The 23,091-nt window shown below is 29.6% G+C and overlaps 1 protein-coding gene across 2 annotated transcripts in view; it reads right to left on the bottom strand.

Annotated features, from left to right (window-relative positions):
• The window catches only part of LOC118198494 (cathepsin L-like peptidase), a 67,464-nt gene extending 46,862 nt beyond the window's left edge, over nt 1-20,602 (bottom strand). For both annotated transcript variants that reach the window (XM_085818994.1, XM_085818995.1), the window contains exons 1-2: nt 20,465-20,602; nt 16,725-16,835 (exon numbers count right to left, since the gene is read on the bottom strand). In XM_085818994.1, coding sequence (XP_085675120.1) covers nt 16,725-16,835 — 111 coding nt within the window. In that variant the 5' untranslated portion in view covers nt 20,465-20,602. The remainder of the gene's footprint in view (nt 1-16,724; nt 16,836-20,464) is intronic.
• Between the last annotated feature and the right edge of the window lie 2,489 nt (nt 20,603-23,091).

The following is a 23,091-nucleotide window of genomic DNA, read 5'->3' as shown; positions in this document are numbered from 1 at the left end:
AAGGGGGGGGGATAAACCGTTTCTTTAATAATTTAAATCCTTACTTTACTTTCTAATAAAGTATCTATTTTTAACATATACTTTAAAACATTTAATTTATAATATATCCAATGTAATAATATTTTTCATCCAAATGTCTGCTTTCTTGCAATAAAAAAAAAGGGTTTGAAAGTCGTCCATTATGTAACTGACACATAATAATTAGTCCAAAGGGGCTCTCTACCTGAAGGACTAGTGCTTCTTTTCGTTTTGCGATTTTGCGTTGAAAACTTCAAAAGGCTGTATCATTTTTCAAATCGTTGACACCAAATACTATCGCCCTGTATTATATTTAAAAAATTAAATAATGAAGAATCTGCATAAATGTATGTATGTTTCTCGCATTGTGACAAAACAAAGGTACCTAGAGCCATCCAAGTTTGAATGACGTAATCCTACTGCGAATATGGGCAACTGAAAGGCCAAATATGAAATTTGGAATTTTTTTATTATCGATCTGATATTTTGTAAAACTTTAACGAATTTTTGATTAAGAAACTCAACGATTTAAAAGCGAGCAAGGATAACACTCTACGGGAAAAAAGTAAACGAGTAGTAAGCGCGGGTAACCGGGCGGCGGAAGTGAAGTCACAGAATAGGGGCGTGGCCTCCGCCATTTTGAATTTCTTCGGAAGTGACGACACCAGCGCCATCTTGTATCACGTGTTGGAATGACATCATTAAACTTTCGTTTTGATTCTGTGGCAACGATCTTTTCAAAGTTGTTTATTTTTTGTGGCAACGACACTATTTTTTATGTTTGTGGCAATGGTCGCTTAAACCACGTGACGTCAACTATTTTCCTTATTTACCAATTTTTTCCTTTATTATTTTAGTTAGTTAATCCTTTTTATTCATTATTTTTAATTATGTTTCATTATTTAATTATGAATCATCCTTTTTAATTATTTAATCCGTCATTATTTTTAATTAGTTTTAATTGACTCCATAATATTTTCATCCATTTTAAATGAATTTTAAAAATAACTCCACGGCTGAGACTCGAACTCGCTATCTCTGGGATGGGAGTCTAGCGCTTTACCGCTCGGCTACCCTGTCCTCTTATCAGACTTGTTATTTGAAACTCTCTTTGTCCCTTTGAGTTTTTGCACCATTGATGACATAAGGCTGAAAGTCTGCGCATGCGCTTTGACATGAAAACCGCGTCACACATTTGTTTTTACACGACGGCTAGGATTTCTTTTGGCTTCTTAATCATTACTTTATTCATTGCTGTTTTAAATGTAAGATTTTCCCACGGTTTAATTTTTTTTATTATTAAGATATTTTTAATTGATTTCAATTTTCATCTCATTCTTACTTTTTTTAAGTTATTAGTTAATTTATTAATTTTTATTTTATTTTTTTCCCTTTCCCAAACATAAATTTTATTTTTAACTTCAACAAAAGTGAATTTAAATTTTCTTTTTACTTTTTATCTTGCAAAGTTTATTTTTTTTTATATTTAATTTTCTTTTTGGTTTTACAAAAGTAATATTTATTTTTACGAATTGAATTTTTCCTTTTCACTTTTTTATTTTGCAAAAGTTTTTTTTTTTTTTTTTTTTTTTTTTTTCCAAAATTTTTTCCTTTTTGTATTTTTACTTTATTTAAATTTTTTGTTTAACTTTCTTTTTGGTTTTACAAAAGTAATATTTTTATTTACGAATTGAATTTTTCTTTTTCACTTTTTTATTTTGCAAAAGTTTTTTTTTTTCCCAAAATTTATTCCTTTTCGTATTTTTACTTTACTTTATTTTAATTTTTTGTTTAAACTTTTTTTGGTTTTACAAAAGAAATATTTATTTTTCCAAATTTAATTTTCCTTTCCGCTTTTTATTTTAAAAAAAGTTGTTACTACATTTTTAACTTAATTTTTTTACAAAAGTAATATTTAGTTTCATAATTTTAATTTTTTTGAGTTTTTTGTTTACACAAATGTTTTTTTGTTAAATTTTTATTTTACCCTTAATTTTTTTGCCTTGTTTTAAATACAATACGATGTTACATTTCCATTTCTCCAAAAGTAAACTTACCTACATTTCTGTGTCTTTGAAATTTTAAGCTGGAATTTACATGCATATAACTTCACTAGATAATATTTTCTGTAACATTAAGCCAATATACACAATGCTCTTTCTATATAGTTTAACTGGAATACTACATTTCTTACTTTTTTTACTACTAAGTTGGAGATACTCAGAACTTTTCCTTCTAATACATTGTACTAACTATTAATGCCTGTATTAACTTTTTTGGCCAACTATACAAAACTTTATTGATTCCCTTTTACACGTTTTACTTTTATTCAAAGGATTCACCAAACTATGTCTGACAAATGTAATTTTTACACTTTCCATTTACACATTTACCCTTATATTTAACTTATAAAACATATTCATGCTGTATTTCTGATTCCTTTTTCCCACAATAAATACAGACTTACACATGTTTCTTTATTGTAAGACTTACTAACTTTAAATCAAATCTTACAAGGAGCAATAAATTTTCATGGTATGAAGCCCACTCAAACCAATGCATGGAGCATTTCTACCCAGTTAAGTTTAGATACATACCAATAGTACTTCATTTTTTCTTATTTTACTCTACAGATATTTATACATATATATTCAGAACACTCCCTTTCATTCAGTAAGATTCATTTATACTACTAACACAAATTTTGCTAACTCTTTGAAATATTTTACGAAAATATCTTGTATTTTCTTGCACACATCCTACTTAAATCACCAAACATACACTGAACCTTGATTTTTCCTTCATGTGAAAACGTCACTCGGATTTTTAATATGATTCCACCATTTACCGCAGAACTTTATAAACACTACTCTATTTGAACTTATCACAGCCTAACTCTCTTAACAAGGTACAGAAGATTGAATTATATTTTAACTACAGAGAAGAATATCCACATTGTAATGAATTATTTTAAATTTGAATTATAATCACATTTTGTGAAGGAGAACTTAAAGTCTATAATACACATGGAATTAATATTCAGCCATGGAAATGAAAGTTTATCGCCTTTTTCCCAATTTGGAATATAAAAATTTGTTAACTTGGAATATTTTTAACGTATTCATTGTAACTTAACTGAAAAATACTCATATTTCCCATTGTCAATAATTTATTTAGCACTGAACTCTTACAGCCTTTTGAGAACGAAATTTAATTTATCATACCTGACAAATGACTCCTACATAGTTATGATACATTACACGAAATACTGAGTAGAGTTCCAAATAATGATCTAACATAGTAATTAACATAAAAGATCTAACACAAATAATTTTAAGATAGAAATTTCAAACTGACATTGCTTACTAATGAACTTTTACAGCTTTTTTTGACTGACATTTAACTTCTCATAGATAATAAATAAAATTACACACAAATAATTATACAAAATAGGTAATAATGACAGAAAGTCCATATAATGATCTACTATAGTCACCAACTTTAAAAATTTTAACGCATTTCTAATATAAGAAAGACCACACTTTTTTGAAAAGCATTATTTTAATTAAACATTGGAGCCACGCAGTCCTGCGCACATGCATAACATCTTTATTTATCATGAGCATGACACATAATAAGTAAATAAAATTTTCACAAAGTATGAAACACATTTCTCTTTTAACTGAACTGTACTCTTAAGAAAAATGCAGTATGGAATGCTTAGAACACTCAGGGCCACAGTTCCTCATTTCCCCACGCATTGACCAAAATATACATGTACTTTAAAATCAGTTAAACAAATTCAAATGTTAGTATTCAAAGAGGAACACTTCACAAATTAGATGAAAGAAAGGTACACAATGAACTTGAGTGAAAAATACACAAAAGCATGTAAGGACCGAGAAAAAGATGTATTCGTGGAGAACTTTTTTAAGATAAACTTGCTCTATTTTTGCACATGGGTTACATTTTGCATTTCAGATTAAGGAAACATTCAAGATAATTCCTGTATAACTAGGGATTTTATTCACACTTGTTAGTACTGTAATTTATTAGAACAGTCACAGACATATAGGACAAGTATGCCATTTCCAAGGAAAACAATTTTCCCAAGCCAGACTTTAACAGTGAAATATAAAAGGGAATAAGAATATCCCATATTTCAAACAAAATTAGTATCTGAGTATGCAAAAACATGAACAAGAAACGAATATTTTTTCTGAAAATGTTCCGAATGGTTTAAGTCAGGACTAGTTTCATGAACAGAGCATGAAAAATAATGATGAATTTTTAATTTTATTTTGTCTGTAGTACATTTACTTATGCTAAAATCTTCCATTTTGGTTGACTGTACTTTACATTCAGACCTAAGTTGATAAATCAGAGTGATTTTGTGTTTTAAAGCTTCAAATTCAGAAATACTACAACTCAAAAGCAAAAAGATTAAAACGACAAGAGAATATACTGCAAGCAAGCGAACGTGATAAATGACTTTTTGGGCTGAATTTCATGAATTCATAGATGGGGTGCAAAATTTTAATGCACTGTATATGAACTATTTTTCAAATGTATTACGATCACCAACTTTACATAGACTTTAAGTAAACATTTCATGTTAATTTACCATTTTATCTATGTATTTACTAAATTTTTGCATGTTTATAAATATAATAACAAAAGGACATAAGAGAACATTTGTTTCTTGAAAATGTCCATAATTTTACCCAACTGTTATTTCTTTCATAGCTTTGAAGTAACCTATTAAACACATAGTTATCTTGTATTGACCAGACAGCCGTTGGTCTTGCCAATGTCTGAGGGAAGTCACAAAGCTAGAGAATTTAAGTAATATTTTACCAGTACGGAGAACTTCTTACGGCGTTTTCGATGAAAATTGACCGAATTTAGTAGTTCATTACTAACCTAGGAGCCTTTAACTATTTTTTTTATTCGAAAAAAACACACCAGAAATTATCATCAAGATTTTCCATACAGATATATTGTACTACTTTTCATGCCATTACATTTCAAATGAAATTTGATTCATTGTCAGATAGTTAAATGTTTGTTATTTTTTCGCATACGAATGCATTTTCGTGTCTCACATACGCTCATTACATATGATTTAACAAAATTACGAACAAGTTAGAAGTTAAATGAATATTTCCTGAAATACTGTACATTTCATTCCGGAAAGTTTACATGAGTACCTTCATTTCGAAACCCCTAACGTTTCTTTTCCTGAATTCAAAGTAAATTTTGAGTGTAGAATTTTCAGTTTTGACAGAAGTTATTTGTAAGTGGCTGTGATGTGTTCGTGTTTTCATAAACCGTTTTTGTGAAACACCCTATTAGTAACCTTTAGAACAGTTTAAATATTACCATTTTTTACCTTACTGCCCCTGCAAATCATTGAATTTTCAAATATTTTCCTTTTTTATCGTTTACAGTGCCTCGTAAAATCTTGAGAACAAATTTTTACTAAATACTTATATCATTCGATTTAATAATTTTGTTACACGTTTTGGAAGATTTAACTTCACTATCACGCTAAACCAGAAGTTAAGAAAAGAAATGTAATTGTTATCTTAGTATTCTATGGGGATAGATTAATTTTCTCTGACATTGACGTATTCGTATGTAGATAATAGAGACTTTTAACCCAGCTCATACAGACTTGGAATATTTTCTCTAAGTCACCACGATGACAGACTTGCATTGTCATAGACGTTTTTCTCGTGAAATATATTTCTTTCTTAAAAGTTTATATACTAATTTCTTAAAGTCTTGAGAACAAATTTTTACTAAATACTTATATCATTCGATTTAATAATTTTGTTACACGTTTTGGAAGATTTAACTTCACTATCACGCTAAACCAGAAGTTAAGAAAAGAAATGTAATTGTTATCTTAGTATTCTATGGGGATAGATTAATTTTCTCTGACATTGACGTATTCGTATGTAGATAATAGAGACTTTTAACCCAGCTCATGCAAACTTGGAATATTTTCTCTAAGTCACCACGATGACAGACTTGCATTGTCATAGACGTTTTTCTCGTGAAATATATTTCTTTCTTAAAAGTTTATATACTAATTTCTTTAGAAACATGTCTAAGAAAATACATCATCTTCATAAGAAACATCAGATTTGATTTAAATTAATAATAAAATAAGAATCATTAATTTGTAAATATATTTCTCTTTGACTCAAAAGTTTCTTTATCATATTCGAAATGAACAATTAATTGTACATAACTAATATATTGTATTGATGAACTAGAGTTATATTTTACCTTACTGCATTATATTTCAAAGTGAATGTGTTTTATTGCATATTTTAATAAAATCTTAAAAGCTTAAATGAGTGTTTCATTACAAAATTTGTACTTTCTAACTTCATTCTACTGAAACGAAAACATTCATAACTTATTACGAAGAAAAAGTTTTACATATTATACTTTTTGATTAATTTTCATACCACAGTATTATCTTTGAAAATTTGTTTCCAAATCCACTGCTAATATATTACTAATTTTCGCTCTTTCAATACACTTCGTACGTGATAAAAAAAACTCAGTTTAGAAACTTTTTTCCTTAACGCCTTGTATTGCATTGCTGAACCGGGGCCATGCTTTCATTTTTATTACATATCATGCGAATATTTTAAAAAAAGCATATTTTTCCTTCTGTTAGCACAATTTTAACCAGCGCATTTTACTATTACAGAGACTTCTTTAGTAAAATTTCAAGGGTTAAATTGATCGTTTCAATATTAATTTTGAAGATTCTGAATATATCCTATTTAAAAGTTCATAACCGATTAGCAAAATAATTTATATATGTACTTTGTTGTCCTCTTGGTTAATTTTTAAAGCGTTTTTCAACTATAACACTTGATTTCTAGCGAAGTATCGAAATGATTATTTACTTTCCACTTTTTCCAAAGAATTTCGTAGACACATATGTTCCGTACAGAATATTTTCCTAACTTAAAAATATTATTACCAAAATAGAAAAATATGCAAAATTTTCCTAAAAATTTATATATTTGTTTTTTAAAAACATGTACACGAATATCCACATTTAATTACTTAATGTGTACTTTCCTATATCAGAACTAAAATTTCGAACGAAATTTTTTTAAATAATGTCATATTCCATAAAATTTATGTCTTTGTGATGTCATCGTCTTTTCGCAAACGTTTTGAGAGTAGACGTTTAGACATTTCGAAACTGTTTTCTCTTTGCTATTGGAAACTATTTTATCTTTGCTGTTGGTATATGCCAATTAATTCTGGATACTTTTTTCTCTTGGTTTATCTTCAGCTTATGAGTTATTTAAATACTTAAAAATATATTTGTAGATCTTTTATGTTGACACTTGTGATAGATTTTTTTTGGACGTTTTTGGAAAATGTATTTTATTCACGTGAATGAAACTGATGTTTTCTTAAAATTTTATTATTCAGAGTGTTAGTCAATTACGATAGAATGCCGTATTTGTTCTCTTTCTTCAACATTCATATGAACTTCGGTATTCCAAATCCCTCACGCAAAATGTAGACGAATGGAATAAATGCAGGTTATGCAGACATAAGATAAAAAATCTGGAAGTAAAAGACATTCTCCAGATCTAAACAATTCAGTAGAATGTGCAAATATTCATCCTATTCGAAGCTTATTTTTTCAATTACATAGAATATAAAATGTAAATTTAATAAAAAGAGATATAATGAAGATCAAGTATTCTGCAAAATCTGGATGGTAATTATACAAAATTAGTCATAAAGCAGGTTTTCGTAAAAAGTGGCTCCAGCGGAGGAAACACGCCGGCAGTCTTCTGAAGCTCTAAGTGAGCACCTGATATTTGCTCTTACAAAAGTTAAGTAGAATTGTAAATTCTACGTAAGAGCGAAGATCAAATGACCACTTAGAGTTTCAGGAGACTGCTGGCATGTCTATTAATCTTATCTATCTTAAAATTATCTATCTTAAAATTATTTGTGTTAGGTCTTTTATGTTAATTACTATGTTAGATCATTATTTGGAACTCTACTCAGTATTTCGTGTAATGTATCATAACTATGTAGGAGTCATTTGTCAGGTATGATAAATTAAATTTCGTTCTCAAAAGGCTGTAAGAGTTCAGTGCTAAATAAATTATTGACAATGGGAAATATGAGTATTTTTCAGTTAAGTTACAATGAATACGTTAAAAATATTCCAAGTTAACAAATTTTTATATTCCAAATTGGGAAAAAGGCGATAAACTTTCATTTCCATGGCTGAATATTAATTCCATGTGTATTATAGACTTTAAGTTCTCCTTCACAAAATGTGATTATAATTCAAATTTAAAATAATTCATTACAATGTGGATATTCTTCTCTGTAGTTAAAATATAATTCAATCTTCTGTACCTTGTTAAGAGAGTTAGGCTGTGATAAGTTCAAATAGAGTAGTGTTTATAAAGTTCTGCGGTAAATGGTGGAATCATATTAAAAATCCGAGTGACGTTTTCACATGAAGGAAAAATCAAGGTTCAGTGTATGTTTGGTGATTTAAGTAGGATGTGTGTAAGAAAATACAAGATATTTTCGTAAAATATTTCAAAGAGTTAGCAAAATTTGTGTTAGTAGTATAAATGAATCTTACTGAATGAAAGGGAGTGTTCTGAATATATATGTATAAATATCTGTAGAGTAAAATAAGAAAAAATGAAGTACTATTGGTATGTATCTAAACTTAACTGGGTAGAAATGCTCCATGCATTGGTTTGAGTGGGCTTCATACCATGAAAATTTATTGCTCCTTGTAAGATTTGTTTTAAAGTTAGTAAGTCTTACAATAAAGAAACATGTGTAAGTCTGTATTTATGGTGGGAAAAAGGAATCAGAAATACAGCATGAATATGTTTTATAAGTTAAATATAAGGGTAAATGTGTAAATGGAAAGTGTAAAAATTACATTTGTCAGACATAGTTTGGTGAATCCTTTGAATAAAAGTAAGACGTGTAAAAGGGAATCAACAAAGTTTTGTATAGTTGGCCAAAAAAGTTAATACAGGCATTAATAGTTAGTACAATGCATTAGAAGGAAAAGTTCTGAGTATCTCCAACTTAGTAGTAAAAAAAGTAAGAAATGTAGTATTCCAGTTAAACTATATAGAAAGAGCATTGTGTATATTGGCTTAATGTTACAGAAAATATTATCTAGTGAAGTTATATGCATGTAAATTCCAGCTTAAAATTTCAAAGACACAGAAATGTAGGTAAGTTTACTTTTGGAGAAATGGAAATGTAACATCGTATTGTATTTAAAACAAGGCAAAAAAATTAAGGGTAAAATAAAAATGTAACAAAAAAACATTTGTGTAAACAAAAAACTCAAAAAAATTAAAATTATGAAACTAAATATTACTTTTGTAAAAAAATTAAGTTAAAAATGTAGTAACAACTTTTTTTTAAATAAAACGCGGAAAGGAAAATTAAATTTGGAAAAATAAATATTTCTTTTGTAAAACCAAAAAAAGTTTAAACAAAAAATTAAAATAAAGTAAAGTAAAAATACGAAAAGGAATAAATTTTGGGAAAAAAAAAAACTTTTGCAAAATAAAAAAGTGAAAAAGAAAAATTCAATTCGTAAATAAAAATATTACTTTTGTAAAACCAAAAAGAAAGTTAAACAAAAAATTTAAATAAAGTAAAAATACAAAAAGGAAAAAATTTTGGAAAAAAAAAAAAAAAAACTTTTGCAAAATAAAAAAGTGAAAAGGAAAAATTCAATTCGTAAAAATAAATATTACTTTTGTAAAAACAAAAAGAAAATTAAATATATAAAAAAATAAACTTTGCAAGATAAAAAGTAAAAAGAAAATTTAAATTCAACTTTGTTGAAGTTAAAAATAAAATTTATGTTTGGGAAAGGGAAAAAAATAAAATAAAAATTAATAAATTAACTAATAACTTAAAAAAAGTAAGAATGAGATGAAAATTGAAATCAATTAAAAATATCTTAATAATAAAAAAAATTAAACCGTGGGAAAATCTTACATTTAAAACAGCAATGAATAAAGTAATGATTAAGAAGCCAAAAGAAATCCTAGCCGTCGTGTAAAAACAAATGTGTGACGCGGTTTTCATGTCAAAGTGCATGCGCAGACTTTCAGCCTTATGTCATCAATGGTGCAAAAACTCAAAGGGACAAAGAGAGTTTCAAATAACAAGTCTGATAAGAGGACAGGGTAGCCGAGCGGTAAAGCGCTAGACTCCCATCCCAGAGATAGCGAGTTCGAGTCTCAGCCGTGGAGTTATTTTTAAAATTCATTTAAAATGGATGAAAATATTATGGAGTCAATTAAAACTAATTAAAAATAATGACGGATTAAATAATTAAAAAGGATGATTCATAATTAAATAATGAAACATAATTAAAAAATAATGAATAAAAAGGATTAACTAACTAAAATAATAAAGGAAAAAATTGGTAAATAAGGAAAATAGTTGACGTCACGTGGTTTAAGCGACCATTGCCACAAACATAAAAAATAGTGTCGTTGCCACAAAAAATAAACTTTGAAAAGATCGTTGCCACAGAATCAAAACGAAAGTTTAATGATGTCATTCCAACACGTGATACAAGATGGCGCTGGTGTCGTCACTTCCGGAGAAATTCAAAATGGCGGAGGCCACGCCCCTTTTCTGTGACGTCACTTCCGCCGCCGGGTTACCCGCGCTTACTACTTAAACGTTTTTATTCCAGCGCGCGGAACTGTGTATCAGAAATTCTAAAGATATGCTCATTTTGAAATTACTTTGCGACATTGCTATTGAACTGAATTTTATGGTTTACGTGCAAAGAACATGATATTTATAATAAATAAAGGTAACACACAAAACGTTAAAAAAACGCCCCTTTGGACGTAATTTAAAATCTGAAACCTTTCAGATTTTTTTAATGTTTTTTAAATTTGTATTTTTTATTTTTTCTTTCATTTTGAAAGGTAACACTTTTAATAAGCATTTATTTAATTCACTCATAGTGTTTATTTCTATGGTAAAAAATTGTCATTGATTTTTTTTTTTTAATTATTTGTTGACAAACTATCTAGGTCAAATTTGGTGAAGCTCAGTTTTCAAAATTTGATTTAGATTCTTTCAAATTTAATACTGAACCCGTTTTTTATGCATAATTTTGTTTAATGAATAAACTAAAACTCTCAAAATTTAAATGTTTACAACATTGGTACAACAGGAAAAATCTTTAAATGAAATTTATAGGAGATTTCGACATAATTTCAGATTTTTTGACAAAATGTCTGGATTTGTTTTTCATTTTACGCAACAGAATTGTTAAAATTAAAAAAGTGATTATTCATTGCTGAAAAAAGACTGGGCCCACCAGCGGCCGAGCTGTAAAGTCGCTGAACACTGGTAGTTCTTTCCGAGGTTCGAATCCCGCGAACGGGCTGGCTGCATGGGCGTTTTCGTGGTTTTCCCCATGTGTAACGTGTATACGAGCCAGTTTCCCTTAGAAAGTCCTCCACGAAAGGCATCCCTCCCCTTAGGCAGATAGCCCTAGTGTGCTTTGCCGTAATCAAATACACCACACACACACACATTGCTGAAAAAAGATTTTTCAATTGGAAAATCTGATTGATGGGTCCCTAAGATTTAAAACATAAAGAAGTGAAAAGTGTTTTTACATAAAATAAGCTTTTATTTCAAACTCATAGAGTCATTGATGAACTGAAAAGAGAAAAATAATTTAGCCTATAGTGTAATGGGAAAAAACGTTACAAAATTTCTTCTACAGTTTCATGTCACGAAAAACAAAATGGTCAGGGCCTAAATATCGAAATCGAATTGTATTGTCAAAAGCCATTCATTACCTTTATACATTTCTCACGCTTTTATTGTTCATGATACAAAACTGTAGATGAATTTTATAAACAGAGATATTTAAAATCTTAATTACCATTATACTATGGGATAAATTATTTTTCTCCTTTTAATTCATTAATGATTTTATGAGTTTTAAGTAAAGGTGTATTTTGGTTTGGTGTATTTGGTATTCATCAATGCAAGTGTTCACTCGCAGTGACGAATTTTCAAACTAAAAGTTTCTTTTTTTCTCTTAACTGATTATTTTATATTGTAATTTTCTTTCTTAACTAATTATTTTATGCTGCATTTTTTTCCCTTAACTAATTATTTTATATGATAAAATGTTTACAATTTATATGTTGTGGGATCTAGCCCTCTTCGCTAACATACAATGTAACTAGATCTACTTCAAAATCTAAGCTACGACTTTCGCAAAGCCTCGAAGATGAATACAACAGAAGAAGGTTGTAAAAGACCATCTTATTAAACACAATAGTTTACAGACGGCACGGATTTAGCGCTTACACAGTCACCGATCTCTTGCGGTAAGGGTCTTAAAAGATAATTTAACAACTAAGTTCAAAGGCAAAGAGGAATGCAAGATTACACAATGCAATTTAACCTAACAGGTTGGGTCAGAAATCTACTCCGGCAGAATAATAATTTCGACGGCAAAAATGCCAAGCCGAGATTTAAAGATAACTGGTGTTAGAATTAACGACGTTCGCTCATAATTCCGAAACCACGTTCTAACTAAGCTTTTCGCTGCTTCAGATCAAATACACTCTCGTTTACCCTAACTGATTTACATACTGCCGAGAAAACTCGAGGAGAATAAGAGAAGACAGAAAAGGCTAACAAATTAACGTAACTATTACTAGAATTATAGAGTTCTACAACATATTCCTTAAAATATTTTAAATAGTTTCATTTTACTATAGATAACTTTAAAAAAAAAACAATAAAAACATCATAATCTGACTTTGTCAAGTTTTAATAGTAATTCATTCGTGTTCCTACTGATATATAACTGCATAAAATTGTACATTAAAAATAGATTTGTTTACGAAAACAGGAACATTGCGGAAAAAAAAAAAAAAAAAAAAAAAAAAAGGACAGTTCTACATCTCCCGTTCTACTGGGCCGATTGACGAAATTTAAATTGCGTTTTTCATGTCTCGAAAGCGCGACTTAGGATATATATTAGATTTATATGTAGTATTGTTCTAACATAGGTATTTTGACACAAAATATGACTTTTTCTGAAATAACATACCAATTTTTTTTCCATATTTCGATTCTACGACTCAAATTATGCCTAGCTATTAAATTTTGTAAAATTTGGTGTAAAATTTACAGAGACATTCAAACATTTATCTTGGCACCATTTTTTTCAGTTTTCGCCGCCGAGAATTCGCCACTTGCCGAACTTCTTAATATTTAGCAACCAATTTTCCTTTCCCTTCTGTTATGCCGGAGCGCAAGAAAAAGCACCTCGTTCCTACCTTTTTACATTGTGATGTTATGCAGTATATTTATAATTGCAATTTCACTATGTACCAATTGCACATTGTATTATAATCGTCAGAGAATCTCAGTATTTGCTATCATATGTACTAATGCCTAGACGGTTGGGTGAGCGTTGTGTGGAGGGCGCTTTTGGTCAGTTTGACTGCCCTCTGGTTGGTCCGAGCGTTGGGCCTCGGCTTTTGGTGCTGGACGCAAATATGGCTCCTACACATTGGCTCTAGAGTGGTGGGCATGGTGCAATACCGATTAACCATTATGGTAAAGGGACAGTGCCCGTACCCCCCGTTACCTATACCTATACCTACATTGTGCTGAGCGGAGAAAAAGTCACATCGTTTCTACTTCCAAATAATTTTAGCAAAGTGTCTAAACCACATTTGATGTTTTATCGCTTTCAACAAATATGCCAAATTTCAAAGCGCAACAATATATAAATTCACGTATATCTTCGGAAATTTTGAATAAAAAACTGTAATTTTTTTGCAGGTATGCTTCGATATATATCTTCTTTAAGATGACGGTAAAAATTTTATAGATTATAATTCAAAAAAAATTTTGAAAAATTTATAAAAATTATTTAAAAATACAAATTTTTAAAATAAATAAAAAATGGGTGAATTTTATTTGGAATGGACCTAAATTTCGAAATGTGAAAGGGAGAATCAAATAAACTTAATAAAAAAGAGAGATTAATAAATATATGCCAACTCAATTAACATTGAGGGGCTGAAATTTTGAGAGCTAATTTTTAAAAACTACTCGTGTGATTTTTACAAAACTTGGTAGTTTGGCGTAATTTGAGTCGTAGAATTGAAATATGGAAAGGAATTGGTATGTTATTTCAGAAAAAGGTCCGATTTTGTGTCGAAATACCTATATTAGAAAAAACTATATATAAATCTAATATATATCCTAAGTCGCGCTTTCGAGACATCAAAAACGCAAGTTGAATTTCGTCAATCGACCCACTAAAATGAGAGATATAGAACTGTCCCCCCCCCTTTTTTTTTTTTCCCCCGCAGTGTACATTACTATTCCGGAAATTCATAACTAACATTTACGTTTGGTGTAATCGATTGCGGCTTTTGGAGTAATCCTCAGAAATTATAGGATATAATTATGCCAGTATTTCATTGCGATTTACCTGAGTTCAACATGTCGTAAATTCATTTCCAAGAGTTTAATTTTTGGATTATACACCCAGCTCAACTTTTTGAAATAATAACCAAAATAAAGTAAAATCAGTTGCTAAAGAGATTTCATAGCAGTAGAAAATATGGATGAATTTTTTTCAGAAAATATATATTCTAATGTTAAATTATGAGCATTTTAGTTTTCATACTGAAACTGCGTTTTTAATCCTCCTACTACAAAAAGACCTTCTTTATTCTACAAAAAGTATCTCTTTAATTAGTTGTTCATCAAAATTTTAGTTAGTATTTAGTTTTTATTACTTCCTTGTACGAAGTAAAAAGTATTGTAATCGCGAAAAGTTTCAGGCAGCATATTTCAACGAAAATATCCATTTTGACCGCTATCGAATGCAATTTAACGATGTTTTTGCGTGACATCTGTACGTAAGGACAGAATAAAAGGCTAAAAGAATAAAAGACTTTTCGTCCAAAAAAATTATAAAACTGCTTTAAAATGAATTCTGAAGAGAATTTTTCGTGGCGTCTGCACTTATGTACGTACGTATGTATTTTGCATAACTCAAAAACGAATAGCCTCAGAATGTTGAAATTTTGTATATATGACTACTATAACATGTAGATGTGCACCTCGTATTTTGGTTACAATAGGCTGAACTAAACGTATATAGCTTTATTTATATATATATACGTATATATGCACTCTGTTACCCGGCTCATTGATCTCGGTTTCTTTACTCTTATATGTTTCTGAGTTGTGCACTTTTTGCTTTAAAAATGATTGAATTATGTTGTTCTTATCTTCCGTTTAAGGTTTTTATGCCTTTAGTAAATCTGCATGCAATGTTTGTGGAGTTATCAACAATTTAAAAGATGTTTAAGTGCAACTAAGCCTAATTATTTTTGCGATGGTGAACATGTTTGTTTACATTTCAAATTTGGCAAAATAGCGGATTTGTTGCCAATCTAGAGAAACTAAGCTTCACAACAACAAAGATAACACCTTCTTTTATTATTACGAATTAAATCATGTTTAATCCACTCTGGAATGTATTCGAGGAAATAAGTGTTTAAGATTTACTTCGCAATTTTTAATATAGATATTATGAGATTTTATGAATTTTTCTTCGTCGGGAAGTGAGAACGGAATTAATTGAATGAGAAATACTGAATGAAACTGTTTCTTTTTTGTTTTGTTTGTTTAATTTCTTTTATACATCGTTTTAGATTTATTACAGTATTTGAATAGAAATGTGGCAACGATTAAATAATTCTTCAAATGATATAAATTTATATGCATCCTAAGTTATAATATGAACGAAATGTAACGCTGTTAAGTGAACCTAGTACCAGAGTGCTGCTCTTGTAAACAAATTTAGTGAATTTTATAGAGTGCATTTATTCTATTTTTGTTTATGCGCTATCTACAAAGTACATATTATTCAATCCAATAATTTAAAATAAATTGCAAGAAAAAATGCATATAATTTAATATTCCGTACAAGGAAGTTATGTGGTGTATACATCAGATTTTTTTCGTTATTGTTCGGTATTTTAGAAATTTTTGATATTTTAGAATTTATATTTCTTAATGAAATGCAATTTCTAAAATTCCAACATCTTCCGGTAGTTTATACCCAGCTTCTTTCTCAGTTTATATCTTTGATTAAATGCCCAAAACTTTCATTTAAATTTATTTCATTTTAATAAGTAATTCAATAGCAAAGTATGATTTTCCACTCTTTTATGACTGCTAAATCTGCTGTGGAATTTTTTATAATTGTTTTAAAATTTCTTTTATGCATTATCCTTATACTGAAACTAAGTACTCACTTCTTAACAAGTCTGAGATTCAGTTTTATTTCTTTAATCCATTTACAGCAAAAAAGCATGATGAAGCATAAATTCGATTTATAAGAAATCTTCTAAATAAAATTTTAATTGTAAAATTATGTCCAATATTTAAGGATATCAATCATTATTTCGAAGTACGATTTTAAAATTTACAGCGATAGCATATCATATTTATTCCAGTTGCTTGGACTAATATGATCAGTAAAATATTCTTTCAATTAAATTTATTATTTACCTAATTATATGAAAATATGATGTGTGTAATTATAAAACAATGTTTACCTTGAAGTTTTCCCACTGAACGTCAAGATCAGGATCAAAAGGGACAGCTGCGTTCACTGCATGCGAAGTAACAATCACTAGCAAAGCAATTAAAGAAACAGCCACTGCCATCTGAAAAATACCCATTTTTCCATTTAGAAATCTAAATTAGCGGGAATTAAACTTTACATTTAGTGAAATTCACATTGCTTATAACTCTCATTTTATGATATAATGAAATAACATAACATAGACGATATTTATCAATTCGCGTTATATAATTAATTGTGCAGTAACCTGAGCACTTTCAGTTCATTATTAATTAGATTTATTTGTGAACTAGTTAACTACTAAAGTACTAAGAAAATATTAATCTGATTTATTTTACATATTTTGTAATCGTAGAATATTAAATAAATTTCATTATACTTAACTGATATTCCTAGTGAATGAATTTCACTAGGAATATCAATTAGTGAACTAGTGAATAAATTTTCAGCTAATATCAACTAGTGAACAAATTTCTTCCTGAAAACTATTTTCTGTGCTTGTTTGTCGTTCATTAATAAACCATAATTTTAAAAAACACAACTATTCCCTCTCTTTTATCTTAACATAAAAAAATCTGAATTTTTACTCATTACTACTTACTTTCTTTTTCGGTTCTGATTTTCAGGCAAATAATTGCCTTCATGTTATCAGAAAGGCAATTATTTGCCTGAAAATCAGAGCCAAAAAGATCAGCTTCTATCTTGAACTTACGTTGGTTTTAAATCGATGGACACATATTGTTGAATTTAAAATGATTAATCTCAAATTTTATTTTAACAGCAACATTAAATGTTATGTTGTAAATCGCCTTTTAAAAGCAATTAAATCTCAGCTATCTATATAAAATTGCAAACATTCAATAAAGAGTTAACATATGTTATGTACCCTCTCATCGATGTGTTGCTTAATAGTTATGTTATAAGTGTGTAATAAAATGGTCAGTGTAGAAGTTGTTCACTTCATCTTTCTAAGAGTTCGCATGAATAAGCATTTCTTTCCTTCTCCTTGATTAGAATAATAAAGCAAAGCAGTAAATTTAACATTTAAAATATCCAAAGAATATTTTATCATGTGTAATAGGAAATTCAGGTGAAGCACATCGATTTAAATATACACGTGCTAAAGTTTCCTGATAGCGAATTATTGAAGCTTTCCCGGAGTTCTTAGGTACAACTATAAAGCCTTCGAAACTGGGAAATATTAAGTAATTTATAATTAAAAGTAGTGAATTGTGCAAATGTTTCAAAGTAAGATTTTGAGATACAGCGTATCACGCAAATTAACGATTGTATATTACGAAGTACGTCGAGAAAATTAATTTAGGGCAGAAAGGTGCGCTCTAAATATTATAATAAACATTTGAGTGAAATCGCACTTATAAAAGGAAAACTATAATTTATAAACTGCCCTTTTCCAAACAAGATTTTATCTTCAGTACCCATTTATTCATTCTTATCTAACTGGAAGAGAAACAGGACAAAGTAAAATTTCGAATTGGGTTATAACATTTAAAGAGTGCCTTACTACTTACTTAACTGGGAAGGAAAAAAAAAAAAAAAACTAAACTTAGTAGCGCAACAGCCCTCGTGGGCCTCGGCCTGCAGTGCCCTTTTTCTGCTTCCTTGACTTTTTGTGCCCCGGAGTTGCATCAGCACCCTGGGCAAGAGGTCAGCTTGTCTGAGAACCCTCGATGTTTAGTCCCCAAGCGAAGTTGGTACTCATTTATCCACCCACTTCAGGGATGAAAGGCTGAGTCAGCGTTGCCCAGTCCGGGCATCGAACCCTGGGTCTGTGGTATAGCCGCATGAAGCGCTAGCCACTTCGCCATTGGGCAGTACTTACTTATTTCTACCAAATTTTCATCCTTTTAACTTTGTCTCAAAGTGTAGGCGAATTATTGCCCTTAATCTGACTGCAAAAGCAAGGGATCGCAAATAAATTTAATTTAAGCTTTGTTTCTTCACCGCTGGTAAACTTAAAAAATAATACAACACAAAAATATTCAGTGTCTTTGATTAACCACTGGCTTAAACGTTACAATATATAAACTGTCTAGAACTTCGTGATCCTAAGCAAAGCCTTTAATGCCAAAATGGATACCAAATGGATCAAGCAAACCAAACTACTAGTGTTCGGTCCACTCTTAACAGGCAAGCTGATGTTGGGAGCAACTGCTAAGTTTGTGTTACAAATCATTCCGGTTAAGGTTCTTCCTTTCAGTTTAAATTCTGTTGCTTGCCTTGAAATCTGTACTATGGTCTGGACTGAGGGATTACGTTACAAACAAAAGAATCGACTCAAGTCTTAACTGTTACTAAAAATCTTAATATCCTAGATATAAAATAAACAGTCTTAGACTAGAGTAGGTTTTGAATAAAACTCATTGATTTAGAAGGCTGTCAGATCTCTTTCGAATCGATAAATTTTACTGAAAATCTGCGTCAATCTAAAGTTGCTTTTTTTGTCTTATTTAATCATTACAGATTAATCATAAAGCAATATTTTGAAGAACTTATTGCATAAGTTCAGTCGAAACTAAGAGATCAAAACAGTACGGTTTTAAAGGTAAGCAGTTAATTGCACATGAATCAAATTTTGCTTCGAAGAGTTAAATGTTGTAGCTTAAAGAAAGTTAACACGTTAAGATAAATTTAACGATCTGTGGTACACTGGAGTCCAAATTATCTCCAAAATATTTGTCTAGATTAGAAAATTTTAGAAGAAAGTAATTTTCTAAGACTGCTTTCTTGCCTATTTTTTTTTTTTTTTTTTTTTTTTTTTTTTTTTTTTTTTTTTTTACTGTATTAATGCTTAAGTTTTGAAAATCGTAAATCGCGGTGCAAAGTATATTAGCGGTTTTTTAATATTTTATAATAAATTTTGCGGAAAATTATATGTATTACTAGTGCTGTGTAGTTCAGTACAATTGTCAGCAATTTTTAATAATCTTATCTTAAACGTTTTCGAAAACTATGTCAAGGTCGTATTTATCGGATTTTTGTAATTTTACATCCTGTTAAATAATAGTATTTGGCTTACTTAGTATTGTTTAATGAACCCGTGGAGGGCATGTTCATAATGGAAGACTAATAATGTAAATACTATAAATCCTTATACCATTCTTAATTTTCTAATCTTTAAATGTGCGTATACTTTCATTTAAGCTGAAGCGTCCTGATCTGAGGCACACCAGCGGCCGAGAAGTAAAGTCGCTGAACACTGGTAGTTCGGTCCGAGGTTCGAATCCCGCGAACGGGCTGGCTGCATGGGCGTTTTCGTGGTTTTCCCCATGTGTAACGTGTATACGAGCCAGTTTCCCTTAGAAAGTCATCCACGAAGGCATTCCTCCCCTTAGACAGATAGCCCTCGAGGCTTTGCCATAATCACACACACACACGTCTTGATTTGAATCTGAAGCTGAAGTCATCAAATAAGTATTCATTTAAAAAAAGCTAAAAATAAGCTTTTTAATTTTTAATTATGATGTAATAGTCTATATATTATTTCTCCTAAGAAGAAAACTTATTAAATGTAATTTCACTCAAATAAAATCTTATATCTCAATACAGGAATATTCTATGAAATAAATCAACAGAAAAGGTATTAACTATGGAAATTAAATATTTTTTTAATTGATTCTCTAAGTGTGACATCCAATCACTTTTTGAATAATCATGCATTTTTTCCAAATAATTTCTGAGTGAACTTACCTTGAAGAATATACTTCCTAAGAAGATCTAAATTCGACGGGATCCAAAAGCAAAATAATGGTAATTGAATAATCTCTTGCACAGACTGTTTTGTTTTATGCTTTTCAAAAATCAGAGAAAAATTGTAAAAACAAATATTTTATTAGTTACATTATCTGATAACAGTTCTGTCTTGAGAAAACTAATCTCAAAATAATGCATTCTTAATAATCTACAATCCAAACTAAACATTCTTATCTAGAAGCCCTTTGGCCGGCTTTATTGGAATAAGTCATCATTGATGATGCAACTTCCTATGTGTTGCTTTGAATTTCTTTTATATCAGTTAATGCAAACTTTTCATGGTGTTGCATTGAAATAATTTCGGGAAATGTTACTTAAATAAATATTTTTTGAGTAATTTGAATAAAAACAAATTTCTAATACATTCATCTGACGGTTACTCAGATGATATGCGTGTAAGTTATTATTTCTTTTGTTAATTTTGTGTATGTGACCAATCTTCATATGACTGTTAAATTTTGATTAAATAAAAATAATACGTGCGTGAATGATGCAAAAGAAGTTTTTGATTTTAATACTGACTATTGGGCAATCCCGCCAGATGAGCGAGCTGCCCAATAAAAGCAAAATGTATAAGTTCAAAAAGCAAAATTTATAAGTTCTATGTACACCTTGAAAGAAAATTTCATAAAAGCATGTCAAGATGTATGAAACTAGTCTATTATTTCCAAGCAACAACCAAGCTTTCTAAAATATCCTAATTAAGAAGCCTTTTGCTAATTGTAAGGAGTATTTTACTGATCTTGAGCAGCATCTAATTCGTAAATAATTTTTTGTTACCAAATCAGGAAACAAAAATTTTCGACACTTCAGGTTAATGCGTATACATATGGAGTCATGATTTAAATTTAATGTAATATAACAGCTTTTTCTCAATATCCATAAAAGAATTAGGATAATAGAACACCTTAACGTAAGGAAAATTGAACATACTGTATCAGTTATCCTAACCTGAAACAAAATGTTACCAACAGCAGCTATTTGTTTAAAATACTGACATTAACGAAACATTTTTGACATACAATGACGTCACATGTTATTGCGTTCTTTTTTTCCTATCAGAATATAACATTATTAGTTCAAAGGGGGCTAATTGCCCAGAAGGACTATGATTTTCGTTTTGGCATTTTGCGTTGGTTCGCTATAAATATCCGATTCACTTTTCAAATTGTTGCCCCCAAATATGATCACCTTGTATTATATTTAAAGAAATTAAATGATGAAATGTGTCTTGCATTTTGATAAAACAACGGTACCTAGAGCCATTCAATTTTGAATAACGTACGTTTCCACCTGAATATGGGCATCTGGAAGCCCAAATTTAGAATTAGGAATTTGTTTTATTATCTATTACATTTTTTGTAAACTTTAACGATTTTTTTATTAACAAACTCAACAATTTAAAAGCGAACAATAGCAACATTCTACGGGGGAAGGAAATCTTTTTATCTCTAGCGCGCGAAAATGTGTATCGGAAATTCTGAAGATATGCTCATTTAAAAATTATTTTGCGATATTGCTGTTGAACTGAATTTTATGGTTTAAGTACGTAGAACATGATATTTAATAAATAAAGGTAACACACGAAACATTAAAAAAACGCGCCTTTGGACGTAATTTAAAATCTGAAACCTTTCAGAATTTTTTATAATAATAAATTATTTAATGTTTGGCAATGCTATTTTTATTTCATATTTTGTAGTGCTTACAAATGTTTTATTAACAAACTCTATGATGTGAAAGCGATGAGTGACAACACTTTTCGAAATAAAGCATTTTTACTTCCAGTGACTCCACTGTTGCCATTCGGAAAAATGAGTGCTAAAATAAGTGTTTTCAGAGTTTTAATTAATATCTCAGCTTACTAAAGTCGTACGAAGATGAGACTGGTCGTAAAAGCTTCCCACAAAGTTTTGGAATCCGGGGGGTACCTCTCTCGAAACTCAACTCACGCCATTCCGGAGGAGATGCTACCACAAACAAAAATACAAAGAAAGGGACGCACACACATTTTAATAGTAAATAGGTAGTATAAAACGATATTATACTAAAAACATCCTGATAGAAATAAAACTAAACAAAATCACATAAAAATGTAAAAAATGTAAATACGGTGGATACTGCGTTCTGAAGAAATAAAAGAGTACTGTTTCCCAAATCAAATATTTATGTTTTTAAAAACGGATTTTAGCTAAATTAAAGTTTCAAGGAGAGTAACAAATGTTATGTTTAAATATGCATGCTTATTTTTAAATCGATGAGACTGGCCCGAATTTCATATTACTCATGATAAAATACTTTGCACTTTCGTGTAAAATTCATAATTTCATTACACTGCAAAGGTGGCCATATGGATAGTTATAAATACCAGTACGAAGGTGTTTTCCCAAAAGATTATAGCCAAACAATACGTGCTTCACAATCTGACCTCTTAGGAATATCCACGTATCCTTACGCCGCTTTGTCTTAACTCTGCCCTACAACTCTGCTTTTTTTCTGACTTAAAATATGTTTGATGAATTATTTAGTTTCGAGAAGTTAATGTTGTAGCTTAAAGAAGAGTA

This window comes from Stegodyphus dumicola, chromosome 6, assembly GCF_044657685.1.
Source record: "Stegodyphus dumicola isolate Sdum_Otavi_A_Nest chromosome 6, ASM4465768v1".
NCBI lineage: Eukaryota > Metazoa > Arthropoda > Arachnida > Araneae > Eresidae > Stegodyphus > Stegodyphus dumicola.
Note: the sequence above shows the minus strand (reverse complement) of the source record. Positions and strands in the feature narration are given on the sequence as shown.